Below are 27,067 nucleotides of genomic sequence, written 5' to 3'. Positions count from 1 at the left end.
GCTCACAGACTACATACCGATATCGCGATGATCATTTGGGTTGAAAGATAGCTCTGTGATTCTACTGAAACTTGAATGCCGGAAACTCCACTTTTGCCGTGAAGATCACTGCACAACAAACTCCAATTGGAGATTTGAAAATGCCTCGTCCTGAAGACAATGGAGAAGACCGATTGCAGACCTAACGTTTCCACAGACCCACCCAGCAGATGATCTCAGGTGGTCCCACACTCAGCCCCACGGCACTTAGGCAATAGCAACACTCCCCTTTCTCACTTTTGCGGTTGACGCGCAACTGCCGAACTTCTCTGTAGCAAATTGCCAGATCTACCAATCGGAAGACTGCGTCGTTCATCCTAACCCGCGGCAATTAAAGTAAGTGCCGTTTCCGTTAATGACTACAGGGTCTCTCAGCACTTGTGTGGGGCAAGGCGGGGAAACGGTATGTCACAAGTGCCTGAATGCCCCGCATTGGAAGATACAGGGGTATGCGTGCATTGAATAAAAAGTGCGATGGGAGCCCCGATAAGAACATTCAGGATTGAATTGATTGCATCTCTAGTCCAATTTGCTTCCTTTGACTGCCAATGGCCTCTACACGTCCTCTCGCTCTGCCCCCGGGGGTTTCCGAGAGTGTTTTCCACAACTTCATCGAGCGGATCACCAGGACGGCCCCGGATGTCACGATAGTGCGGTCGAAAGACCAATTCCCGGACGGCGGGTACTTGGAACCACCTTCCAGCCATGATCCGTTCTACGTGCAGGACAAAGATCACTTCATTGCGTCTGCATTCGTCTGCCCGAGGACCGTTGATGAGGTGCAGGACATTGTGCGCGCAGCGGGAGACTTTGAAATCCCCATATGGCCAACATCTCTCGGGAGGAACCTCGGGTATGGCGGCGCTGCTCCGCGCGTCAGGGGCAGCGTGGTGCTCAATCTCGGCAAGCACATGAACAGGATCCTCGAGGTCAACGTCGAAGGGGCTTACGCGCTCGTCGAGCCGGGCGTCACTTTTGAGGCTCTGCATAACTATCTGGTGGAGCACAATTTGAGGGATAAGCTCTGGGTGGATGTCCCGGACTTGGCCGGGGGATCGGTTCTGGGCAATACTCTTGAGCGGGGTGTGGGGTACACTCCTTACGGCGGTATGTGAATTTCGTATTTCTGCACATGACGGCACCTGTGTTGACTGTCTCTTGCAGATCACTTCATGATGCACAGCGGTATGGAGGTGGTTTTGGCCAACGGCGAACTGCTCCGCACAGGCATGGGCGCATTGCCTGCGCCGAAGTCCGAGACGGAAGGCACCACGAAGCTACACGAAGAGCCTGGAAACAAGTGTTGGCAATTATTTCCCTACGGATTCGGCCCGTACAACGACGGGTTGTTCTCGCAAAGCAATCTCGGTATCGTGACCAAGCTTGGGTTGGGAGTGAGTAACTTAATGTCTTCCGCCCCTTCGTCTCGCACAAGTGCTAATAACTCCTTTCAAGCTCATGCCCAATCCCGGAGGCTATCAGGCATACCTCATCACCATCCCCGGTGACGAGGACCTGCACAAGGCTGTAGAGATCATCCGGCCCCTTCGCCTGGTAAGCACGGAAACGGCGTACCATCTCCGAACCACCACGGCCTAACACAAACACCAGAACAACGTAATCCAAAACGTCCCCACCCTACGATACGTCCTCCTCGATGCCGGAATGATGGGCCACAAATCCGACTACACCTCCTCCACCGACCCCATCGACGACGCCACCGCCGACGCCATCGGCAAGAAACTCAACCTCGGCCGCTGGAACTTCTACGGCGCTCTATACGTAACCAGCGCCCCCTCCCTCCTCACCATCCCCCATCCAGCCCCCTCCCTCCTCACCATCCCCCATCCAGCCCCCTCCCTCCCGCTAACGAGATACGAACGACGCAGGGCCCCGAAGAGATCCGCACCGCGACGTGGAAGCTCATCAAATCCGCCTTCTCCTCCGCCATCCCCGGCGCGCAATTCATCTTCCCCGAAGGCGTCCCGGCGGACGCACAACCCGTCCTCCACAACCGCGCGAACGTCCTCCAAGGGATCCCCAGCTACGAGGAGCTGCGGTGGGTGGACTGGGTTCCCAACGGCGCGCACGTCGCCTTCTCGCCCATCAGCCGCATCTCGGGCGGCGACGCGCAGCGCCAGTACGCGCTGGCGAAGCGGCGCTGCACCGACGCCGGCTTCGACTACATGGGCACCTTTGCTGTCGGCTTGCGCGAGATGCATCATATCGTCGAGGTCGTGTTCGATCGCACCGACGAGGCGCAGAGGAGGAGGGCGGAGGCGCTTGTGAGGGGGTTGGTGGAGGAGTGTGCAAACTTGGGCTGGGGCGAGTATCGCACGCATTTGGCGTTTATGGATCAGATTGCTGCGACGTATGGGTGGGGTGGGGGCGCGTTGATGCGGTTTAATGAGACGGTGAAGGAGGCGTTGGATCCGAAGGGCATTTTGGCGCCGGGGAAGAGCGGGGTGTGGCCGAAGCGGTTTGTGGGGTTGAAGGGGAAGCTTTGATGGTGTTTTGGAGGGTGGTGGTTTGGGCGGGTTTTAGTTTGTCAATTCGCCGGCTACCTTGGCAACAACACAAGATTGTACCTTCTACTGCTCTCTCGTCGCCGATGACGCCCCTGTTCCATGGAATCCTGCCATTGACGCGGAACTCGCTGCCTCCATTCCAGAGCACCATCCCTGCACCCTGCTAAATGGACTTCCGAGCTCCTCTTCTGATCAATCATAGACCTCGGATACGGTGCGTTCCGTCAGCGTCCCTGCTAGTGTAAATCGACACAGTCAAGAGCTTCCTAATTACGCGAGGACCTACAGCGATCATCTACTTTAACGCTGGCGGAAGTGGGTAGGTACGTCCTTGCTCTGCGGCATTTCAGGCAGCTGAGGCAGCAGACTTGCGAGCACCCCATCAACATTCCTCTTTGTCGAGTAATCGGCGTCAAGCAGGCTACCGGCTTCGTGTATGAGCTGTCGAAGCATGAGACTGCTCAGCAAGTAGTCTGCTTGTGCTGAGCTGTCGGTAGAGTAAAGCCAAGGACCTTCACACAGAGATCATGGTAAGTATTTGTAGCTCGTAGGCTTGCAGCTCTTGGAGAAGATGCGGGAACCATTGTACATGTGATTGTGTAGATCCGCTGACATACTGAGGACGTGGGGCATATGGTTTGGACTTGGTCTTGGGACCCCGGCCTGCCATAAGGCATATTACTGCCACTCCGCGTACCTGGAACGCTGGCAAACCCATGGCGAAGTTTGGCTCCGGGAAGGTCGTGACGAAAAGAATTATGGGGATACATTTTTCCATATTTACAACAGTGGTCTTCGAAGGTAAACCGGAACAGAAAACATTTTCCGAAATCTTCATGAGCCATACCCTGGATCTATTCTGTCCTGAAAACGGCAATGGTTGAGCCTGAAGGTCCTATGGAAACATTTGCGCTAACTGAAAGCTCCATACTGACATCCGCACACTTTCAACACAACCTCCGCCTGAACCGACCCCAGATCTTGCGTTTTCTGGCTCGCCTGCGGCTTTGTGCCAGTTTCTCGAAGAGCGCGTCATCTGGAGAAAGTAATTCTTGGAATAGCTCCTGAATGGGACCGGACCGAGAATCGCCGGCTGAGCTTTCCCAGTCAACCACCACGAACGGGTTGGCGCCGTAGTCCAGAAGCAATCCAATTACCTCCTTGAACTCCTTGCTCATCAATCGGAAATGGCCCGGTTTAGATATTTCTTTCAGAAAACCTACCCAGACAGTTTTGTCCGATAAGATAGTGCTCATACCGTTAGGATCACCGTGCCTGCCGAGTAGCATTTGGACGATTTGGCTATTGATGCCCGGCCAGCTGGTGATCATAATCGGCTCTGTTGAGGCCGCCATTAACGCGAAATCCATCATGCACTGAATTTTAGCATGGTTCGAATAAGACTTGTCGTCTGATCTTTGTAGTTCCCTTTTCACAAAAGCAACGAGGCCGTATCGTATTGTCAATCCCATGAAAGCGATGTTCATGTCGTTGTAGGGGTAGGGATACGAGGGCTCGCATACAGCGTATGTCCTTAAATTGTAAGTCTATAACAATACTTTTGTATTAGTATATTCCGTTGATATTCCAAGTGTGGGGTGTTTGATAATTGCCCAAGGAAAATGACTTACAATTAACTCAGGACCGAACAGCATGAAACATCTCTTCCCTTCGTCAAGCTCCGCAAGCAGAGGCTTGTTGTATAACCTTTCAGAAACATCGGCTGCCCGAAGCAAACACCAGAGTGCGTTGCGGAAAGTTTTAAAGACGCCCCTGTCAGCGTCTAGGGTAAGTTTCAAGCTCTTGAGTGATCCAAGCGTTGCTTTGCATGCCATATGCCATGGTTCAAAACTTGCCCCTGCTGCGTTCTTTAGCCATTGTGTCCTCTGCTTTAGGAAGTCGTAAGCGGTACGATGAAAGAAATCGACCTCTTCAGTCCCGTTCAAGAGCATTCCACTATCCGTCCCCGACCTCTCTATCTCTGTGGATTGGAGGAAGTCCATGCATCGCCCCTTGAGCCGAAAATACGCCTTGCCGAACTGGATTCGTTCAAATTCGGTATACGGACGTATTGGCCTGGCAACTGCGTAGTTGGGATCTTCTTTTTCCATATTCATGAACCAGATTTTATCAATGGTATTCTTCTTCAACGATGAATCCAGGAAGATGCAGAAAATCCTGACTGCTTCCTGAATGAATCCTGACCTTTCAATCATCCACAGCATCCTATCGTAGAGTTGGTCAATGCCTACGGGATATTCCGTGATCAGATTGTGAAGCTCTGGTATTGTGGGTTCGTTTGGTGCGTCTCTCAACAACAACCGCACCACCAATTTGACCCACACAAATACGCCTTCTGCGCGATCGAGCAGGGAATCGATCACCGACACATTCGTCGATCTCTCAGAATTCAAGAGTGGCCCCATGAATGGATCAGTCAGAAGTTTTCCTTCCACGACAAGCCTGATATCCTCCCTGGTGAGGTTCTCAACGCGTAAGTGATTGCCTCGAGGACGATATGATCTCTCAAAGATGTTCCAAAGACGGCTGGAAACACAAAGTTTACTCTGACCTGGAGAAACGAATCGGTCGAGGAAACTGATGAGTTCGCCATGGTCGTATCCGCATTCGTCAAGTCCATCGACAAGCACTAGTATCTTTGCCTTCCGGGGCAGATGGGCTAGCAAGCGGTCCAGGCATTGAAAGAGGGCTTTCAGAGTCCATGAATCAAAACGATGGTTGAATGGATCTGACTTCCCACTGAAAATGAGCGAGATGAGACGTGGCCATCGCAGGAGGTACTGTAACAACATCGATCGAAGGAGACCCTCGTAGGATCTTTGCATTTCAGTACCTGAAACCCAGAAGAAATGCCTCACAATCAAAAGCTCACCCTCACCGACCCACTCGGCAAGGACGTCTCTTGTCTCTTGTTGATCGAAGATGAACCTCATGAGTGTCGATTTTCCCGCGCCTGGTTTTCCAGAGATCCAGTAGGTGCCCTCACCCGACGCAAGCCAGTCCTTGAATCCGTGTTCTTGATTGTCGAATATCCATTGGCAGGTTTTGGGGTATTTTTCCTCCACGTCAATGAAGCGGCGATCCAAATCACGATGGTGAAGTGTGAGCAGCAACGCATGGTCTTTCGCGATCGTCTTCGCTTCGTTTGAAATCATTATCATCTGCTCATGCACTTCGGGCCAGTGGCGCATCGCTGCCTTTATCTGCATTTCGCGCTGGCTCTGGAGACCATCTTCCTCCGCGGAATTGAGACTTTGAATGGGCCAAGGCGTAAGGTATCGTTTGATCACGCTCAATACCCCTCCAGAATTCGCAGCTAAGCCTTCTGTTTCTGGAAGATCCGGCATCAATGTGGGAGGCTGGCCTTGTTCGTCCTTCCGGTCCTGTGCTATCAACTCTTCAACCTTACTGAGCGTCTGCTTAATGCGCTCGAGTGACTGCGTCGTCTCTGTGCCAAGATCTTTATGACGTCGGCCAAGTTCTGCAATGTCTCTCTGAACTGTGGATGTCTCATCCCTGACCAGAGTGTTTAGTATGTGGCCAAGATTCGTGCAGCGTGTTCTTACCTCATTGCCCGTAGCATCCACGAGTTCAACAACGCCTGTAAGCTCTGCAGCCGACTCTCCAAGCTCCGCACCTTCTCTTGCTTGCGCAAGCTTTTGACCGTCACTCGGACAGTCTTCCACTTCCGGTGTTCCGCATCTTTCGGGACGCTTAATCTTTCCAGCAGAGTCGTGAGCTCTGTTGCTGCCTTTTCAGCCTTGTCCGCGATCTCCTGCAACTCTTTGTCGCAGGGGCCGGATGAACCGCCTTTCACCGTCGCGGTATACTTGATAAGGCTTGCCGTGACCTTCGTGTACCTTAGTGAGAGTCCATATGAGGTATTCCAGCACCTACGTCATTGAGATCCGCATTCTCCTGCTTCGTGCCATCCCGATAGATGTCTGCAGCACCGACCACGACCTTGGTGCTGAGCTCCACGAGTTGGATGATGTTGCAAGCAAACGATATCGTAGACACTGGATCCATAGTGCTTGTGCCGCATCCGGGCGGCGAGGAAGACGAAAGGATGGAGTGGGGTATGAAGTGTTGGAGTTGGACGAGGCTGGGACGGTCAGCGGCTGACCTTGCTCGCTTCGACATGCATGACATATACCCCGGACCCCAATATGAAAGAACATTTGCGTAACCGTTCACTCGCCAAGTACCAATGATCGCCGAGACTGCACTCGAATACAACCGCCCGTTGCTGTCTCACCAAGCATCAAAGCATCCATCCGAGTGGAACCATGAGAAACCGGACAGCAAACAAGCTCAATCTCCTCAATGCTCCATCAACCAATCCCAATCGGGCAACTCAACAAGTAGCAGACATCACGAGGCACCAGCCAGCCAGCAATCAAACCGCGTACGTTCATAAGCTCATAATATTGGTATCATCACTGCAACTTCGATTTCCTTTCCCCCCCTCTCCGTCCACCCATCGGACATCTCAGGCGTGAACGTTTGGAAAAAAAAAGAACAGAAAAAAAAAAAAAAGGTATCATCGCGCACCATCCCCTCAGGACAAAACAACCCAACAACCCATTTACTGGGGAGCATCGCCCATATTCTCCCTCTGCTTCTCAAACGTAAAGACCTTCTTCCACCTGAAAGCGAAAATGTCCGCGGTGGTGACCTTGACCTGGGCCCAGTTCTCGGCGACGATCTCGCGGGTGGGCTTCTGGAAAATGAGGTCGATCTCCTCAAGAGTCTTATCCTTGGTCTCGGGCATGAAGAACAGCTGGTAGAACCAGCCGAGGATGGCAATGCCACCATAGAAGCCAAGGGTGAGACCGATACGGGTCATGGCCTTCATCATGCGGTCGAAATTGTAGGTGACGATGAAGGATGACAGGAACAGCCAACCATCCGATGTAGTCATGCCGTAGGACCTCAAATACGTCGGGTACACTTCTGCAGGGACCACTAATTTTTTCGTTAGCTTTGTATGTTCAAAAGGATATAAGAGTCAAAAACTTACCCCATGTGAGGGTGGCGTAGGAGCCGAAGAAGCCCTGGTAGATGATGATGCCGGTGAGGTACAGACCCTGCTGAGCGGTGACGCTGCCGCCGTACTCGGACACGCCGCACAGGATGAGACCGATGAAGAAGCCGGGCAGCATGGCGATGGCCCAGAAGCGGCGGCCGCAGCGCTCCATGTAAAGGACGGCGGGGATGGTGCCGAGCAGCAGCGAGCCGCCGCCGACGAGCGACATGTAGTTGGCCTGGATCTTGTCGAAGCCGATGTTGCTCATGAGCACCGACATGTAGTACATGATGGCGTTGATGCCGGTGAACTGGCCGAGGAAGATCATGATGTTGGCGTAGATGATGGCGCGGCGCGCGCGCGGCACCGTGATGAAGTCGAGCCATGGGAAGCGCCTGTTGCTGGCGCCCGCGGCGACCTCGGCGTCTTCCTGCTCCTGCGACGCCTTCATGACGAAGAACTCCTCGCGCGAGTCGGCCGTCTCGACGCCGCGGATGCGCTTCCAGACCTTGAAGGCCTTGAGGGTCTCGCCCTTGTGCATATAGAAACGGGGGGACTCGGGCATGAAGAGCATTCTGTCAAAGTGTTAGTCATTGCATAGGTGTAAAGTTGAAGAGGCGGCTTACCCAATAAGCATGATGGTGGAGAAGACGAGAGAGGAGCCAAGGATGTAGCGCCAGTTGCCGGGGACCTTCAAGAAGATGGCCGCAACGACGTAGCCCAAGACCTCACCGAGCGCAATGTTGAACTGATACAGGGAGACCATGTTTCCACGAAGTCTCCTCTCGACAGTCTCGGCGACGTAGACGGGGACGGTACCACCCTCGAGACCAACACCGACGCCGAGCAGAAGACGGGCGACGACGATCATGGCGAAGTTGATGGAACCGGCGCAGAGCGCGCCACCAATGGTGTAGAAGACGCAGGAGATGATGATGGACCAGCGACGGCCGAACCACTCGTTGGCGGGCGACAGCAGCAGGGCACCGGCGACGGCGCCGAGCGGCATGCCGGCGTTGACCAAACTGTTCTGCGAGTCGGTAAGGCCGAGATCCTCGGGCAGGAAGAGGTTGGCGCCGGAGATCAGGGACTGGTCGAGGCCGGACAGCAGGCCACCCATGGAGGCGAAGGTGACCAGCAGCCAGGTGAAGTGCTTGGGGTTCTTGAACTCGAGGTCGAAGATGCCCTTGTGGTAGCCCTCGGCCTTGTGGTCGTCCTCCAATTGGCGAATCAGAGCGTCGACCTCCCAGCTGCCGTTCTTGGCCTTGGCAATGGCATCGGCCTCGCTCTTGACGACGGGGACGCTGCCGGTGCGGACAGCCTCCTCGATCATCTCCTTGTTGTCGGGCGCGTGCTTCTCCACGTGGGAGGCATCGGCGGCGATTTTGTCCTCGGGCTTGATCTCAGACATGGTGGAAAGAGTTGCCGGATCAAGGAGGGCGGGGGCACAGGGGTTGCCAGGAATTGAAGGCAGGAGTGAATGGGGAAAGAGGAAGCGCCTTGACTGCGGGCTCGGGAGGCTTTATGGGCGCGGGCTCTGGGGGACTGCTGTGGAGAGCAAGAAGCTGGTCACCCCGGGCCCCGCTGGGCGGGCTGCGGAGGACTGGAGAGCCCCGTCGTTCGCTGGACGCCGGGCCGATTTGCAGAGGATGGTCGCGGTGCTGGGGGGCTAGCCCCGGAGCTGCGAGGCGTGTTGGTGGGGTGCTCCGGGTCTGAAGGTTGTGACTGCGGCTCCGGGCGCCCAATGAGCCAGCCGTAGCGTGATGTCGGCGGCTGATGATGGGCGCTCAACGCCTCTGCACACAGGCCAGCCCAGCCCGCATACGACTGGTCCCGTCGAGGCCGGCCGTGCCGCGTCGGCACCAAGGCGCTGCCACCCGCGCCCGTGGCTGCTCGGCTACTGCGCCGTTGCCGACACCACGCCCGCCGCCGATTAACCGCGCTTTTGTTGAGATGTGCGCCTGCGCCGCCGTCAGCCAAGGGCGGGAGGCGTGCTTGACTGACTCTTGCGCACGCTTGTCCGCTGCTTGTCTGCTGCCGCGCGCGCTTGGGCCGGGGCGGCGAAGCGACCGCAGCGGTCGACGCGGCCCACATCGCGGCCTGACGAGCGCGGGCAATTATCGTGGCGTGAAGGGCGCGTTGGTGGTCGTGGATGGCAAGTGCCGGCGCCGTATGCATTTCTGGACGCGAGGCCGGCACTCCAGGCCCCACTGTTGCTCTCCAGGCGGAGCGCGGTGAGCTCCCCGTGGCACGCCGTCGGAAAAAGTGCGGGCGCGGAGAGAAAGGGGGGCTCCGCGCTCTCGCGTGCGCCTCCCCACGGGAATCAGCCTGCGACCGCGGAGATCATGGGCCTCCAACACTTACCCGGACGAACAACATCGCGAATTCAACCACGACTCTCTGGCTAAACTCGCGATGCTCAGCCTTACCCGTCGCGATCTCCCGCACGCGTCAAGCCAAGCAGCCTTTCCCGCAAGCCATCCCTTGGCCGCTGCGACGTCCGGAACCTTAATCGAACCAGCGACGCTCGGGGCCATTTTAAGCCCCCAAAACGCCCAATTCCTGCCCTTCTGACCCTTCCTGCGCCCCAAAAGGGAGACGCTCCCTTCCAGTGCTTCTGAAGTCGTCACCACTGCTCACTGTTGTCGGCGCTGCGGTGCACGTGATCCCTGCCGCATTGGGAAATCCGGAGAAGAAATCCTGGGGAAGAAGCACCGCTTCAGCTGCTTCGATCGTATGACGTCGTGAGACATTTTCTGCTCGAAAGGCCCCTCTCTTCGAAGCCTCTCTCTCGCCTTGCCAAAAGAGACTTGCCTTGCTCGAAACGAGTCCAAGGGCCGTTGGTGTTCGCCGCTGTTGCGCCGCGATGGAAACGCAATCCCGACATTTGCCGGACTCATATCCAAAAGCGGTGAAGTTGTACGAAAAAGCCCAGACGCGTGCCCGGCCCACCCCTGTGCCGTGCAACGCCTCCATGGAACCCTGCTCTTTCGTTCCCTTCCTCCTCTTCGCGCTTGATGCTTTTGCCGGCCGTTTTCGAATTTCGCAAGTGGGCGATCCTACGTCAGGTTCCTTGGTGTCGAAAAAAAGCCATCGGCACTTTTCGGCCGGCCGGCCTTGATTGTGCGCCAGCCAGTCTGTCAGTCAGCCAGCCAGCTCGGACGGGATCCTACCCGACCCCAAATTGCGGAGCCCCCGTATGTGAGTGAAAAATTTCCAAGATGAATGATGAGCACTGAGCAGGCACGCGCCCACTGGAGATCCGGAGACATCTCTGGGCGGTCTCCAGTTCTCCAATTTTCCTGTTTGACCATGGGGTCGTGGGGTCGCGCCAAGTTCCGTGGCTTCGGAGGCGCGCGGGCATGGCAACAATCTTGGCAAGGATGACCTTCCTTGCTTGGACGCCCGACAACCTGGTTCCCACACTGTTGCAGCCGATGATTGTCAGATTGTCGTCTCCCCCCGCCCTGATGAAGAAAAACTTACTGCCGCCGCGGGGGTTACGACGACGGACATACAACGGACGACGGGGAAAATGGCCCTGGCAGATTGGCGATATGACCTCAGCGACGTTTCGCCGTGCCCGGTATGCTTGACTCGCACGCCCGGAACGCGCTAGAACGTACGCAGCCGTGGATAGGCAGCAGGTGCGCGTTCCCTGATTCTTCGGCATTTGGGTGGTTTGACGGAGGAAGGTGGCGTCCGTTCCTGATCGCGGCCGAAGGAGGCCAATCCCTGCCCGCTGCATGCATCCGTCTGCTCACCAGAGCCCGACTGTTGCCCGTCCTCGCGTGTTCCCACGTTCCGTGGCCTCGAACGAACTCTCGCATCCAGTAGTCACGGATTTTGCGTAGTCGCATGGCCAGCGCCACCACGCAGGGTATGTACCTAGGTGTGCCGGTGAACAGATCTCTCGGAACCGAACACGTCGACCCTAACCCCTTTGAGGCGCAGAGGAGCGCGGGAGCAGGCGAAGGCCGGCGACCGGGTGACAACCGCGAGAGAAGAGACAGATGCCACGACCGAGAGAGCGCAAAGGCAACAAGGGGTGTGATCCTTTGAAGGGTCTCCCGGCGATGGCCTGATGGAGTTGTTCTGGAATCTGTGGGGTGACGACTGCGGGTGCCATTGGTGGATCATACAAGCGACGAGTAAGCCCGTGATCCTTCCTCAGAGCATGACAATTTCGAAGAGGCGCTTACAGGAACTTTTAAACTTTTTCTCTACACAGATGACGTTCGCATTACCTCGCACCATGAGACGTCGCTACCCTTCGCCGACGAGGACCATCGCATTCCTCCATCTTCAGCCTCCTACATGTTGTTCCAGAGACTAGAGGCATCGCTAGAACACTTAGGCACAACTGCGTACCACTTGAATCTGGCATAATGCTGAAATTGGGATCGCGTCATACTGTGAAAACAATGCCACTCGACCAATCTTGCTGTAGGAGCGCCACATGCTACCGACGAGGCGCAAATGATGTCGCCAGTCGCTGGCCTGGCCAGGTGTACGTTCGTGTAGGGGTTCGCTGGCGCAAAATCAAAGCCGAAATATGGTGACGAGAGTGATAGACCCGGCCCGAAGCGTTTGTGAACCCGTGTTGGTACAAGGCATCGGCCCGGAACCGGAAGGACTACAGCTGGGTAGCCGGGTAATTGGACCAAACGTTTCGCGCCGAAAATTTCCAAATTCTGCAGGATTGCGTATTTTGATCGTCTTTCGGCTTCTGCGAGCTCTCGTGTGCCAGGTGCAATGGATGTTCATGTCATTGAAGAGCAAATCGACTTAACACGTCCGGTAGGGAGTTCGTGCACTTGTCCTATTGGCATGGAAACAATCACCATCTGTGATGTAGCACTGCCGATGAACGCATTAGAAGGGGTTCCAGGTGAATCGCAGTTTCGATGAATTCATCCACTGATGTTAGTGAGTCCGGAGCATTCAGTATTTCCCAGCAGATTGCAAACTTCTGTTCGATTAATAGTATGTGGCAGCGAGTATGAGAGAGCACGGAATTCTCTCTTCAAGTGTAAACGAGGATAGAGTTGCAGGGATCGATTGTCTAGACTGTACAGGCGCGGATGCTCAAGGTTACCACCCGACGACTCCCGGCCGTGGATTGGCGCTGATTTAGTACCAAGTCTTCTTGCCCTGTAATACATCGTCAGCATTGGTCCGCGGACTACCGAAGAACCAACGTACCAGAACCTGGCGGCACATCATGTACATGCTGGCGCCGAAGCCACCCCAGAGCATGATGTAGTAGGGCATGAGGATAGCCCTGCTGCGGGCGGTCTGGCGAAAGATGTCAGCCCGGATTCAAAAAGCGGCCCTGCCTCCTCTTCATAATGTGATTTAAGGTATGCGGGATGACGTATAATTCGGCGTGGGGGTGCGGTTCGGCGGTGTTCAGCGGGGACATCCGGGGGAGCTCACCTTGTTCCACTGCCTGATGCCGTCGTGCTTCTGGAAGAGGCGCTGGTAGTAGGGAACGCGGTTCTCGCGGTTGACGAAGCTGCGCCGGAATTAGCAAGCTGCGGGGATACGGAAGGGATAGCCAGGCTCGGTCGGGTCCCTAGGCGCGGGGGGCAGTGGGCGCGCGCGCATCGGGAGCATCGCGGAGCAGCGGGGCGACTCACCCGGCCATGGTGATCGAGTTGGTGGAAGCGGAAGAGCGGAGAGGGGTGCAATTGGATGGGCTGTGAGCTTGGGGATGGCAGAGTCGTAGTATCGACTGATCGCGAGGCGCGCCAAGCCCGGAGCCCGGATCAACCGCCCGCCCGGCGCGGATGCATCAAATGCCTTGGCGCGGATTTGTCCATGGACAAGAAGATTCGTCTCTCCCACCGCCGCCCTTTTGCGCCCTTGTCGACCGTTCCGATGTCATGTCGGAGGGCGCCTTTGTGAACCCCGACCATACCAGGCAATGCGCACTGCATTAGACCGGCTACTCGCCCGACCGTCGACCTTGCGAGTTCTGCGCCTGCTCATAACCGAAGACCTCTCCGTCTCGCGCGCGCAATGCCGATTGCCTCCTACGAAAATCTCGACTGGACAACAACGCGTTACTTCTTCCAGGGCTTACCAAGAGGGGAATGAGCATGGATCGGGCGCAGATCCTGGAACCAATGCCTTTGGCCATTACTCGCCCCTAGGTGTCGGCGGCGAAAGCACTCAGGATGGGGTCGATACCTCTTTCGACAGATGGGTCGAATCGTTACATTTCAGACAAAGGCTGCATGGAAGCGACGGAGTCCACGCCGTCTGGAAGGAGCTGAGGCAGAGCAACGTGGACTTGCCAACTACCGGCCGTTCCGCACGAGCCTTATGGGAGGGTTTCCTCGGTGATATCCAATTACTTTCTGATGTGGTCGCGTATGCCGAGGACTTGAAAGAGAGGACAACTCTTTTCTACATACCGCTATACGAGAGTATCATCGGTCGTTGCTTTCACGAATCTAGGTTCCAGGACATTCCAAGGTGGCATCACAAGTTGTACGAGGCTTTTCCTCCCCGAGATGGTGCAATGCGTCGATTTGCCTCCAGAGCCGACAGCAATGCCTTTGTGGAGGCCTTCGCTTACATTTATACTCGGAATCACGAACGTGATGTCTATGATGTCCTCATCCCTCGCCTTTGTAGCAGAAACCTCTGGCGCAGGGCGCTCCGGTGTCACAAATGGCTGATCAAGATGAAAGACTTCCCAACTGGGACTTCCACGGACTCCTCCCTAGAGCTGGCGTTCCAGGAGGTTTTGCTGGCCAATGGGCAAACACAGAGGGCCGAGCACAAGACTGCGAGGGCTGAGCACAAGACTGCTACTGACTCTGAGGACCATGACAACATGAGATTTTCTAGGGAAAGCATGAATAGGGTCCTTGGAGAAGTACACGGGATTCAACCGAAGAAGATGGATGATCACTTTTGTGCCCGGATCTTCGCCACCAAGGCATTCTCAATAGACGTCATCATCCGCGGGCTGGGCATGTTTGGGGTTGACGAGGTGGGCCCGCTGGCGTTGCGTGAAATGGCTTCAAGGATTGTAGACCCCGAGCAGATATCCTATAACATTCAGAGGTTGAATGAAGCGGGAATCTCTATTGGCCAATCCGTCTACTCTCAAGCTCTTCGGAAGTTTGCTGGCACTCGCCGGCACGATCTCATCAGGGCGTTGACTACGACGGATCAGCATCCAGATGCTTTCGAGGACCATGATCTGCAGCGCAAGCTGCTTGGTGCCTTCATTGAGAGAGGGAGTTGGGACGAGGTGCATAGGACTCTAGCCATTCTAACCGTCTTCCACCACGATCCGGTCAGGGAGCAATGGAATCTTTTGGTGCAGAAGGTTTCCTCTCTGCGGCTACTAGATATGCTCTGCAAGATTCTTGAAGACATGTTATCTCAGAGCATCTCCCTCACAGAAGCGTCTCTGAGTGCACTCCAAGTGTACCAGCTCCGTCCGAGAACCCAAGGAAAAGCGCCCGTCGCAGGTGCCCTGGACCACGACGACACGACGCTGATCGGAAACATCATGCGCAGCACGCTCGCGGCCGGCGGGCACGTGGGTCCCAAGCGCTGGATCGAGATCTTCAAGCGGTACGGCATGACGGAGCGGTTCGCTGAAGTCGCCAAGCTCGCGCTGTGGCTCGCCGACTGGTACTCGCCGGACCGCTTCTCCGCCAGCCCGGGAACGCTCCAAAGTGTGCTTCAGCGCAAGCGCGAAGCGTCGCAGCCAGCCATCGAACGCGCCCTCGCGCCAACCAACCCGCTCCACCCCCTCCGCCAGATCTTCACGAACCAACAGCTGCGCGCCTTCATCGCGTGGGGCGTCCGGCGCGCCCTCGTCCTCCCCGCCCCGCTCGATCCCGACAAGAGCAAGAAACCCCCGCACTACTGGGCCCAAGGGCTCCGGCTCTGCATGGCCCTCCGCAAGCGTGGCGTGTACGTCAGCGCGAAGCTCATGACGGTCGAGCTGCGTTTGCAGTTGAGCCATCTGTTCGGGCGCTACCGGAGCGTTCGTGTCTACAACCGCCGCTCGGCTGCCAACATCCCTTACTCCGTCCTGGAGATGATCGACTATGCGAACCAGATGTGGGAAGAGGGGGCCGGCAAGCGTTTGATGGATCCGAGGGAGCTGATTAGAGGACCGACGGACCATTTTGGTGCCTGGTGGGCGGCAAGGTTGAGGTGGGATGTGCTGCGGGGGGTTCAGGAGACTCTTGGGGAGAAGGAAGAGTCATCGGTCTTGCTAAGTGAGATGGATATGGCCCCATTGCAGGAGATTGAAAGAGAGCTTGAGAGCAGTGGCCTTTGGGGAGATGGTGAGAAGTTCAATATCCAGCAGACGCAGGACGCAATCGAACCGGCTGCGTCGACATCGGAGCAGGATGGCCTTGCCTCAGGTTCGACTCTGGAAGATCCTTCGAGAATACCTCCTTCCGAGTCAGAAGATAGAGGAAAGCACGGCAGTGATGGTTGAAAGTGGTGTTTGGATCATGGTATCAAGGGCGGAGACTTGGTGCAAAAACATCAGCCACATAGACTGAAGACTTGGGGGAGTGTGTTGAACGCACACTGATATCCGCATGTAAATTCAATGTCAAGAACTCGTGTGCACCTTACTCTCCATGCTCGCTTTCAGTCCTCGTCATCGCCGCATGTCGTCTCGCAACCACCCCACCCTCTCAAACCTTCGACGACAAAGTCTTGAACACCTCATACCCAAACGCCAACGCAGACAGCGGTTCCGGCCCCCTCGCCTCATCCTCATCAACCTCGTCCCACTCCTCCTCCTCGTCCTCCCCCTCATCCTCCCAATCCCCGTCCTCACCATCACCATCACCATCCCCACCGCCATCCTTCCACCCCCTCCTCCTCCTCGCAACCGCCCTCCTCTCCCTCTCCATCGCCCTCTTCTCCTCCTCCTCCTGAAACCCCCCACCGACACCAACCTCCTCAAACGCCTCTCCCGCCGCCGCCAGTGTCCGCGACCGCCGCCGCCGCTCCGCCTCGTCACCACCTTCACCACCCATATCCCCCACACCCACATCCACCCATTCCCCGCGCAAGTCCCTCTCCGCCCTCGCCCGCCGCCGAGCGCGCCGCGAAAACGTCGTTTTGGCGCTGACGTAGCTGGCGTCGCTGGCGTCGCTGTCGTCGTTGTCGTTGTGGTGGTCGTCGGTGTTGAGGGCTTTGGCGGACTTGGTGGTTGCGGTTGCGGGGGCGGTGCCGACGGTGGTGGCGGTGGTGGCGGTGGTGAGGTGGTGCGGGGTGCGGGGGAGGAGGAGGGTGGGGGGGTTGCGGGGGCGGTTGGAGGTGCGGCGGGGTTGGATAGGAGGAGAAGGTGGTGGTGGTGCTGGTGGTGATGCTGCTGCTGTTGTGTGGTGGTGGCCGGTGCTGCTGGAGGTTTTGGTGGTGGTGAGTGGAGTCGGCGAGGAGGAGGATATGATGGAAGATTTGCCCGGTGGGAACCAGGGGGGGCGGCGGAGGAGCTTCGGGCTTGGGGTCGGTGCTCGTGCTGGCGTTGGTGGTGCTGGCTGTGTCGATTGTCGTTGTTGTTGCCGCGGCCGTGGTGGCGGCGTGGACGTGGCGGCCGGCGTCGTCGTGAATTGTTGGTATGATGAACGTGTTGGAAGCTTGCAGATCGGGGCCTCTTTGCTCGAGCTGCTGCTGGCGACTGGCGCTCTGGCTGCGGCCGAGGCGGCGCTTGTCTGCTTTGGTTCTTCCGCGGGTATTGCTGGTGGCCGTGGTTTGGTGGGGTCTTGCTCACGCTTGCCTTTGTCGGCTCGGGGTGGTGGGAACCAAGGTGGGCGGCCGTAGGTTGTGGGTGTCTCCTTGGTCTTTGAGCTCCCGCTTACTGATTTGGCTGGCTGCGCATGCTTGTCTTTGGCCGCCTTCTCAGGTGTATCTACGCGGGGAAACCACTTTGGACGGGGAAGACGGCTCTCTGGCGCGGAATCCTTAGGTGATGGAGGCATCTTCGGTCCTTGCAGGTTACGGGCTGCAAAAACGAGCCACGGAAGCATAGAAATAGCAAAAAGAGGCGCAATCGGGAAGGTCTTGCTCTCCAGTATGTCCGGGGTAGAGGATCGGTCGATTCAGTTGCGTGGCTATTGCCAGCTGTGGTGGCAGACGGTGGTGTTTGTGCTTCGTTGCGCGCTGTGGAGCGTGCTGTGTCATATGTACTTTATCGTTGAGCTGAATCGACCCACCAAGGTGCTCAAGTGTGACTGAAAAGCTCAACCAGGGTCTTCTCAGGGTTCATGTTACCATGGTCAAAAGTTGTATGGAGCTTCAACGCCGCCAAGAATTCACCAATACAAGAATCACCACTGTATAGATAAACCAGCTGCAAGCGACATGCTCCAGGCCACATGGCCATCTTAAGTGAGAAAGTCAACAAAGGTTTGTACGGTAGTTTCAGCCGAAGTTGAACCAATATCATTGCTTTGAAACCATGTCGTGGCCAGTAGGACTAACATGCCATGTTGAAAGAAAACAACACCACGTCTCGCAATCATAGTCTTCATTATTGGTCTAGTAGAGGAAGACTCGTTGAGTTGTGACGGTGAAAATAGAAGAAAGCCATTTCAATCACTCTTCTCACTTTCTTTTTTTTTATAGTTTACGAACGCCATTTTAAACCATCTACTTTTGCAGCTTTTCCTATCGATACAATATGCAAAGAGTATTTGGGTTGCATGATTCGACAATGCCTCTATTTCACTGAAGTCAAGAACTCGAGGTTTTGTGGATGCGCAGAACGAGCGATCAGCATCCAATCGGGAACGCCGAAGTACGAGCTTTACTGGCGCACGGGCGTCATTGGTTGTACCTATCTTCACTAACAATGGGATTACCAAACATGCTTACTGTTGCGAATATACAAGTATTTAGGATAAGTTGAATTTTGTAGCGCATGATGGAGAGATCGACTAATGCCATAGCCAAAGGGTTTGACCATCAAGTCCATTCCAAAGTAGAAATTACGCAAGATCTAGATGCCAATCTGTTGCCAAGCACTTATGAATGACTGTACAGTGCTGGGCTGATGGAGATTTGAGATGAGTTGCTGTGGCATGTGGACAAGCTCCAGTCTCGATTTCTTGCGTGTCCTACAGCGTTTGGGACGCCTTCCGGCAGAGAAAACGTGGCGATCGTTGAAGCCCGCCGGTAGCGCGCAGGTGTGGAATGAACGTAAGGCAACTGGCAGACTGGTCTAGAAGACTCGTCACATGCGCTGCAAGTGTTGAAAGATGCAGCGAAGTGAGGATTTAAAGTGGGACAATGTTTCGGATACAAGCCGCAGCCTTTGAAACGGCGTTCCGGATCACTGGGTGCCCCTGCAGCAGGGATGGTGCGGTTCTAGAACAGCTATGGAACAGGGCGCACGCCGAGTGCCGCATGGAGGCCACTTCTACACCGAAGCGTGTCATGGAAGCTTCGAAGAAGCTGAAGTGAGCGAGCGTGCGTCCGCACGCATCTACATCTACTCACTGCTCCCGCGCAGTGAGGCACCAGAGGCCGAGGCACCGTTGCCAGGCGTTGTTCTATGCGGTGTGACATACGGAACCCCTTACTACACGTGTGCAACGTCGCGTGGCCGGGCTGTCTGCGTCAGCAACGGAGGCTTGCTCCTTTCTACGCTAGCAACGCGACTTCATGCATCAACACCCTCCAATCCTTTCGACCTGGAAGCGGCTACAGGCATTTTTAACTGACACGACAGGCCAGGGCGAGAGAGCAGCATCAGGCCATCTGGAATAGGGGATGATTTGTCCAGTCGCCGGGCCAGGAGCTGCATGCCTTGAAGTGGAAGCTTGCCCCAACCTGCATGCAGCCGTCCAAGCGGCATCTGCCAGTCACAATTAGCGTCCCCTTTAGCTGGTCCGCATGCTCGCAGTGAGGCGTGGTGTCGGAGGCTAGGCACCGCTGACGTTGGATTGAGTCCGTCTAATTTCCCTCCGACCTGAACATTCGAGCCTGCGGGTTGCCTGTTTGCACGCTGATTTCGACTAGGCCGCATGGATCGGGGGCCATTTCCCAGCCACACGATTTGAGCCGCAGCTCTCGCGAACGACCCAGACTGTTGGAAACGAAGTACGGGAAGATGCGGGAATCACCCCACATGGGCAAAGCACGGCGCATGGAGAAGCTGGTTCAGCGGCATTTCCGAATCGTATTCGTCGATCTGCTTAGCCACCCACACGTGATGGGCTGCCGCCTCGTGGCCTCCCTATGCGGCTTCTCCACAGCGCTGGGAGATTGGCCTCCTGATTCAGAGCCACGCCAAGGTCAGCCGCCGGTGGCAGTGCGGGCTCCTGCGCGGAAGTCGGCAGCGCCCATATCCCTCGCGATGCTATGCTACTCGGCCGTCTCCTGGTCCTCGGCCAGGAGCTTCTCGACGGCGGCGACCTTGTCCTCGAACGACTGCTTCTTGTCGGTGCGCGAGCCGACGCGGATGTCGCTCTGGATGCGCACGACGCCGCTCTGGTGCAGCAGGGCGTGCGCCTGACCGATGACGCGCATGACGTCGTCCCACGAGCCCTCTGGCCGGATTGGTGAGCGTCACAGCCTCGCGCACAGCACCGGGAGCGGGACTGACCGAGCGTAGAGCCTGCGCTGTGCATCGTGTAGTGGAGCCCGGAGGCCTGCAGCAGGCGCTGGACGGCGGCGACCTCGCGCGACACGGAGGGCGTCGCGGTGCCGAGCGGGATGAGGCAGAAGTCGGCCGTGCAGGCGGGCGGCGTGGGCAGCGCGGAGAGGTCAGGAGAAGGCATGGCGCTGGACAGCGGTTATATAGGCAGGGCGGCGGGTGAGGGGCGCTTGACGTGCAGGCGGCGCGCAGGAGTGCGCAATGCGCGCCGCCTATTATTAGGAGAATTGGCCGCGGGGCTGCGGACCCTGGTCGTCTGACGCAAGAGCTGATCCCCATGTAGGGCTTACCCATGGAAGGCGCCCGCACAGATCAAAACACGCCGTGCCAATTCTCTGCCTCTTCAACCACATTCCTTGCTGCTCCGGCCGCCGACACCATCGCGCCTGCTCCCGCGCCCAAAATCCGTCACACCACCCGCTCCCTCCCCACGACCCAGCACCATGTGCAGCTCTGCAAGGCCGCCCACAGCACAGCATCACTACCACAACCCCACCGCTCCACCCCGGCCACGCAGACCATGGTGATCCGCGCCAAACTCGCGCGGCAGCCGCCTTGTATGTCTTCAGTTCTACCAGCTTCTCTCAGCCCGATGGATGTCGAACTCAGGTTCCGCACGGAAGTAAGACGGTGCAGACGGCACGCTCCTCGACCCCGCTGACCAGCCCAGGGCAACGCGAACGTCATCTTTAGGATCGCGGCGCTGCATCCCCCCCGCGACGCCTGTGCCGACGACCCCCAGCTCAACGCGCGCGACGCCGACGTCCACGGCGTGCTCGAGCCCGATTGGCGCCACAGCGACCGCCCGCTCGAGCAGCGCAAGTTCAATCGCGAGATGCGCAAGAAGCGCCGCGAGCTGCTCGGCGCCTACGCCGACACCGGCACCCTCCAGCGCGCCCACGAATTCATCCGCGCCGTCAACCAGCACAACCTGACCGGCCAGGGCGACACCCTGCTGCGCCTGAAGAAGGAGATGCCCTTCTACCAGGACGACGAGACCACCTACAACTTCTACATCAACACCGTCGCCGACTGGATCCCCCCGCGCCACCTCGTTGAGCAGGACCTCATTGCCATTGGCAACGACATCATCGACCAGTGCAACAGAGAACTGCGTCTCCAGGAGAGCAGAGGCAAGCGCGACACGAACCGCCACGGCACTTCGCTGCACGCAACCAACAAGGCGCTGGTGCTGCGCGACATGGAGAGCGACGACCCGCAGATGAGCGTGACGCTGGAGTTCAAGCCCAAGTGGCTTTGGCAGTCGCCCCACGCCCCCGAGGGAGCAACCCGCTGTCGGACCTGCGCTCTGCGCGCCAAGCGGAACAGCGAGGGCAAGAAGGAGTCCAAGACCCACGGCGTCCAATGCCCCCTATCGCTCGCTACCGGAGAGCCCTCCCTTGTCAAGGACGCCATTGAGATGCTTGTTGATAACCACGAAAATTACGTGGGCTGCAGGCCCGGGTGGCTGCAGCCTCAGAGGACGCGCCGCAGCTCGACGTTTCCTCTCCAGAGACCCGCACCAAAGTCACGCGAGGATCTCATTGCTATTCTGCACGATCATTTCCAGAAAAAGCCAGATGGCACAAAGGGCGAAGGCTACCGCGTCCTTGAAGGCCTGCGCAATTTGCAAAGAATGTTGGACCCACGTGGCATCCTAAGCTACGAGGGAGACCCACCAGACGACTTCCTCCTGGCAATGACGCTGCGCGACTGCTCACTCTACGTCCAGGTCCACTGGGACAGTCGGCGAGTCGAATCACGGTTAGGCGACCTCGATCCCAAGGTTGCCAGGGGCGGAAAACTCGAGCAATGGCGCGAAACGGAACGGGGGTTGCTGGACGGACGCTGGTACTTTGCGAAACCAGGGGATGAGACGTGTCTTCTGAGCAGGAAAGACCGGCCGTCTCCCACTCGCCGCCCTTCACGCGCTCCCACCTGATCCATTGGCTCATCTTACCCACACCCACTCATCATTGCCTTCCCGTTCCGGTCGCGTATATTGTACGTCCGTGCGCATAGCGATTTTTGCTTTTTCGCCGATGTTGCGCCACACAGCGAGCTCGAGCTCCTACGCCTCGTTCTGCGCTTCCCCGGACATTACTCCTGATCATCTCCAAATCAAACTCGCACCGCATCAATCCTCCGGCATTACACCGCCACGCTAATCTCGTCAAACACGCAGCGCCTCTTCGTTAACGTGGCTTGACGAGCATTGGCTCCCTCCGGTGGACGGATTCGACCGAATATCGCGGTCATTCCCGACTGACCCGACCAGTCATGGCGGCTTACATTCAACATTCTAGCAAGGGAAGCAGAGTACCTGACGCGATTCGGTCCTCCTGACAATTCCTCGGGACGATCTTTCGTGACTCGGCCCCCGACTTTCACATGCACCACTCGGTGGTTGTCTTTATGGCCAATACTTCGGATGTACTCTTTGGGTCATGAATGATGCGACTAGGGGCCACGGAGCCAACCGATTATGAAAAAGGGATGCATCAATATCGCTACATGGGAACGCATTAGGAGGTTGCCTTGCATCGGCGATGCGTCACGAATTTCGCGCGAATTTCACCAGGATGAATCGCCGCCGCTCCATGTGGAGCAAAAATCCGGAGAACAGGTGCCAGCGTTTGGTGCGTCGACGAAAATCTCCGGATCAATAACGCCACGATGAAGTTTGCCCTGAGACTTTGAAGTGCATTTGATGACACGGGATGTCTTAAAGGTGAAACCTTGAAACACGGTCTCATGGTGGATTGCATAAGATCTTGTCTTTCCGTGTCGTACAAAGGATACTGCGCCTTTTTACGTGGGCAGTCGGAACAGATGTCTGGACGTGGTTGTGAGTTTTCGAACTGTACAAATATGTCCGGGCACAGCGTTCAACTATCCACGTAAGGTGCAAAATCTTTGGTATCGGTTCAGGAAAGCCGAATCATTTTGCTGACCACTGCTCTTACGTTCGACTTGAATGAAAGTATGATTGGGCAAAAGGATGGGAACAGGATATTGTTGAGGGTTGGTTGGACAACAGGTGATGGGGCGCCTTTCGGCTTTCTTGATTTTTTGAACAGCACCCTTTTTGGCTGGAACCGGACATGTTGCAGCAGCTGATCATAAGACTAATGCTTTGGGTTGCTATATTACGTATGGCATTATGGGATGTTCCTCAGAGTGTGGGACTTTACGATAGCATATGCATTCACACACAAAAAGAAAAGGCTAGGAAACGACACACAAAAAAATTTCAAAAAAGATATATATCAATGCATCATCAATACACATCATCATCACAGAGTTAAACGTTGATGAAGCGATCTCGCCAATGCTAACCCACCTCGCGCAGGCGAGGACTACCCTTTCCGGTATCCTTCCGCGCAACTATGTAGGGAAGCCTTTTTTTCTCTTTCCCTTATTGTGACGAACACGCCACTACTGTTTCGTACCACATCGCTGGTAAAGTGGCGGGTGTGGCGATTATCGCCACATCCCTATCTCGGAACACTTTTCCGTTCCGCTCCCTCTCCCTCGCCTTTGCCGTGCCGGTGGTGCCGAGTCCGAGGGCGGATGGATGTGTGGAGTATGTATGAGCGCCCGGCGGCATGACGTGCGGGGGTTTGAGATTGTTATGTGATGCCATTTGTGCGTGTATGTGTGTATGTGTTTTGATTGATTGATTGATGGATGGGCGTCGTGCGGGAAGATGATATGCTGGTTGATTACTCATACCGACGTCGGGGGAGGAGGGGGAGGGGGCGTCTGGTACTGTTCAACAACAACAGGGCAGCGCTTACGGCCTACCTAGGGCGAGACGATGGGCGTTGGCTTATCATCACTACATACTGCAAACCACGCAGGAGTTGTGCGCGCGCGCGCGCGGGGGGTATCGGAGTTGATGAGATGATGTTGGTGGTGGTGGTGGGCTACGCGACACGCAACGAAACCGTCAAGCTCGACTAACTACGGTCCTTCGTCCTGCCCCCTGAGCGCCAGCTGGAGAGGAGAAAGTGAATTGGTGGCAAGATAAGGCTGGCTGGCTGGCTGCCGCTCGATACCTGCCTGCCTGCTTACCTACGCGATATAGAATGATAAGATGGTACAGCAACAACAAGGTGTTCGGCTTGACCCCACGAGAGAGAGAGAGAGAGAGCGAGTAGTTCGTCGTTGCCTGCCTGTCCGCCTGCTTGCAGGCCATCCACCACTCACTAACTCCTTCTCCCCCCTTAGCAAGGTTCACTTTTGGTAGTGGAGGGGAGGGGAAGAGGGGAGGCCTCATCATCTCTTCCTCCCCCTTTTCTTGGGTTCGTTCGCCCCCGTCTGCCCGCTCGCCTCACGATAATCGAATTCATCATCATCGTTATCGTCATCGTCGTCATCGTCATCATCGGCGAAGAGAGAGGGGGGAGGGAAAAGAGATAATTATTGGCGCCCCCCCACTCTCCGCCCGCCCCTCCGAGGAAAAAGTCATGGCAGCAGCACGACTCAAACCGATGACATGTCGCCGGCGCTAGAAGTGCCGAACGATCTCCGGTTGGGTAAAGATTGTCGGTTTTTGGAGCGTTTAGCGCGCTTAAAATTTGGTGTTTGTTTTCCTGTTGTAGTATGATGTTGATGATGTTGTTTTGCTGGGGCCCTGATAATCTCTCTCTCTTTTGCCGCTTTTTCCATTCTAACACGTCCCCACCCCCAGTTCGGCGACTCGTTGCCGAAAAGCAAAAAACAAACAAGTCCTTATCATCATCGTCGAAGCTAAGTTTCTTCCCCCCCTGAGTCTCTCTCCTCGTCGGTTGTTGGCCTGATGCTTTCCCCCCCTCCGCCCACCCGCTCAGTCCGTCCCTCTGTCCACGGACCCTCGTTCACCTCGCTCTACACTGGACATCAAAGTGTTTTTTGTCTTCTCCCTCGCACGAACCTTAGTCCCTCCTCAGCATGTCCGCGACATCGGCATCGATGCCATCGTACGCATCACCCGTCGCGAAGTCGGCGAAATCCTGCTCCGCGACCCCGCTCCCGACCCTCCTCTTCTTGGCGGCGCCGGGGTAGTAGCCTCCTTCGTAGCCGTTGGCCTGGCCGCCGTTGTCGTCGTCGCCGCTGTCGTCGCGCTGGGTCTTCTGCGGCAGGATGTTGGCGGTGGCGGCGAGGGCCTCGAGGGCGGCGGGGCCGGGGGCCGGCTCGTCGTGGCTGGGCGGCAGCTCCGGGACGAAGCCGGCCGTCGCGCCGGTGGTGGTGGGCGCGGCGAGTGCGGGAGGGGGCGTGCCGACCGGGGTGATGGACTCGACGGGGGGTGGGGTGAGGCCCTCGACGTCCGGGCGCTGGGGCTCGTCCAGCAAGCCGCCGTTGGCGTTGTCGGTCGACGCGACGGCGGTGGGGAGGCGGCGGCGGGGGTCGTTGGCGGCGGGGCCGGTGGGCACTTGAGGCTGTTCTGTCGACAGGCCGCGCATGATGGCGTCCTCGACCTCGCGCTTCTTGGTCTCGATGCCGGTGCGGCGCGTGTCGAGCTCCTGGTGCGCGGCTTCGTCCTTGGAGAGCGTCGCCTTGTGGCCCTCGAGCATCTTCTCCATGGCCGTGATCAGTTCCCGGCGCGACTTTATGCTCTCGGCGACGGCACTTTCGGCGCTCGCGAGGTTCTTGAGGACTTGTGACAGGCGGGCGGCGTGGACGGGCGGCGTCGGAACAGGATTGGCCGGGTCGATCAGCTTGTCGTATTCATTGTAGGCGTGCGTGACGTTGGACTTGGAGGCATTGTCGGCCTTGGTGAGGGCGGTTTGGAGGGGCACGAGGGGCTGCAGCTCTTGCGGGACTGAGGAGCCGCTCGAGAAGAGCGAACCGCCAAGAGTGGCCTTCTTGCCAGGAGCGCGGGTCTTGTCCAGCTCTAAAGACGGGTGTTAGCTTGTGTTCTGGTAGAGTCCCTGGTGGGGTGGACCAACCGTCCAAATTCCTCTCAATGTGGTCCTGGACCGGGGGTTCGAAGATGACCCTCTGACGCCAGACCTCAATGACGCGCCGCAGCTTCTGCTGGATGTCGTAAGGAGCTCCCTTGTACGCAGCGGAGGTCGACTCGGCGATGATCTGCGGACCGTCAGCTGTGGTCGCGTGCGCTGCGGATGCAAGTACTAACCGGCGAGAAAGCGGCGACAAACTCGGTCTTCTTGCGCGCCTTGGACTGCTGGACAACCTCTGCAAATAGTTAGATAGTCGGATCTGGGTACGGCACGGGCTCGGGGCATACCGTTGGCTAGGTAGATCAAGCTGAGGCGCTTGTTCGGGGCGGAGTCCTTCAGGCGTTGCATCCAGAGCTGGGCGGTACGGTCGGCATGGCGCCTGTGAGCTTCGGTGAGCGGGGAGTCGCGGGAGCAAGCATGCATGTACGCGGTACCTATGGAACATGATCCATTGGGCGACGGTGACGATGCCCTCCTGCGTCTCATTGAGGGCCGACAGCTTTGCCTGGACGGCGTCGTCGGTGTATGCCATGTTGGCTTAGGTGCAGCAGCAGCAGCGCGCTATGCGGGCGGCACGGTTCACTCAAACGTTCTACAGCTCGCGCAGTGTCGCCGGGCAGACTCGACGGGCGTGGCGGGCAGGAGAGCACTGCGTTGAGGTCAGGTTTGCTGGCGAAGCTAGGTGCTGCAGCTCGCGGCGTCACAAATGGCCGGGGCAATTGTTCCGCTCCGGGCGGGCGCCAAGCCTGCGCGTCACGGGTGTGGGTGTCGAGCCAACGTTGCCAGTGCGCTCTCCTGTGCGGCCAGGCCAGCTTGGAGCTCCGCTGCATGTCAACCTGAACAC

The 27,067-nt window shown here is 57.1% G+C and overlaps 7 protein-coding genes across 7 annotated transcripts; 3 read left to right on the top strand and 4 right to left on the bottom strand.

The window, feature by feature from the left end:
- Positions 1-587: 587 nt before the first annotated feature.
- On the top strand, positions 588-2,546 carry SLS55_007307 (uncharacterized protein; the record flags this gene model as incomplete). Its single annotated transcript, XM_066778727.1, has 5 exons — positions 588-1,146; positions 1,204-1,433; positions 1,495-1,593; positions 1,651-1,821; positions 1,929-2,546. 5 exons carry the CDS (start codon positions 588-590, stop codon positions 2,544-2,546), a joined length of 1,677 nt encoding a protein of 558 aa, XP_066631164.1.
- Positions 2,547-7,176: 4,630 nt separating this feature from the next.
- HXT4 (fructose symporter) lies at positions 7,177-9,028 on the bottom strand (the record flags this gene model as incomplete). Its single annotated transcript, XM_066778726.1, has 3 exons — positions 7,177-7,544; positions 7,612-8,192; positions 8,244-9,028. The coding sequence occupies 3 exons, from the start codon at positions 9,026-9,028 to the stop codon at positions 7,177-7,179; spliced, it is 1,734 nt and encodes a 577-aa protein (XP_066631163.1).
- A 3,722-nt stretch (positions 9,029-12,750) lies between these two features.
- Positions 12,751-13,267, bottom strand: SLS55_007305 (uncharacterized protein; the record flags this gene model as incomplete). Its single annotated transcript, XM_066778725.1, has 4 exons — positions 12,751-12,771; positions 12,823-12,915; positions 13,057-13,135; positions 13,260-13,267. 4 exons carry the CDS (start codon positions 13,265-13,267, stop codon positions 12,751-12,753), a joined length of 201 nt encoding a protein of 66 aa, XP_066631162.1.
- Positions 13,268-14,146: 879 nt separating this feature from the next.
- SLS55_007304 (uncharacterized protein) lies at positions 14,147-16,099 on the top strand (the record flags this gene model as incomplete). The annotated part of the gene is made up of 1 exon (XM_066778724.1): positions 14,147-16,099. The coding sequence occupies one exon, from the start codon at positions 14,147-14,149 to the stop codon at positions 16,097-16,099; it is 1,953 nt and encodes a 650-aa protein (XP_066631161.1).
- Positions 16,100-19,983: 3,884 nt separating this feature from the next.
- On the bottom strand, positions 19,984-20,249 carry ECM15 (UPF0045 protein M15; the record flags this gene model as incomplete). The annotated part of the gene is made up of 2 exons (XM_066778723.1): positions 19,984-20,168; positions 20,225-20,249. 2 exons carry the CDS (start codon positions 20,247-20,249, stop codon positions 19,984-19,986), a joined length of 210 nt encoding a protein of 69 aa, XP_066631160.1.
- Positions 20,250-20,867: 618 nt separating this feature from the next.
- On the top strand, positions 20,868-22,217 carry IPK1 (Inositol-pentakisphosphate 2-kinase; the record flags this gene model as incomplete). The annotated part of the gene is made up of 2 exons (XM_066778722.1): positions 20,868-20,897; positions 20,946-22,217. The coding sequence occupies 2 exons, from the start codon at positions 20,868-20,870 to the stop codon at positions 22,215-22,217; spliced, it is 1,302 nt and encodes a 433-aa protein (XP_066631159.1).
- Positions 22,218-25,194: 2,977 nt separating this feature from the next.
- On the bottom strand, positions 25,195-26,755 carry SLS55_007301 (uncharacterized protein; the record flags this gene model as incomplete). The annotated part of the gene is made up of 5 exons (XM_066778721.1): positions 25,195-26,153; positions 26,209-26,350; positions 26,400-26,458; positions 26,511-26,602; positions 26,658-26,755. 5 exons carry the CDS (start codon positions 26,753-26,755, stop codon positions 25,195-25,197), a joined length of 1,350 nt encoding a protein of 449 aa, XP_066631158.1.
- Positions 26,756-27,067: the final 312 nt, after the last annotated feature.

Source organism: Diplodia seriata (genome assembly GCF_021436955.1).
Source record: "Diplodia seriata strain FDS-637 chromosome Unknown scaffold_7, whole genome shotgun sequence".
NCBI lineage: Eukaryota > Fungi > Ascomycota > Dothideomycetes > Botryosphaeriales > Botryosphaeriaceae > Diplodia > Diplodia seriata.
This window is presented reverse-complemented; position numbering and strand designations above follow the sequence as displayed.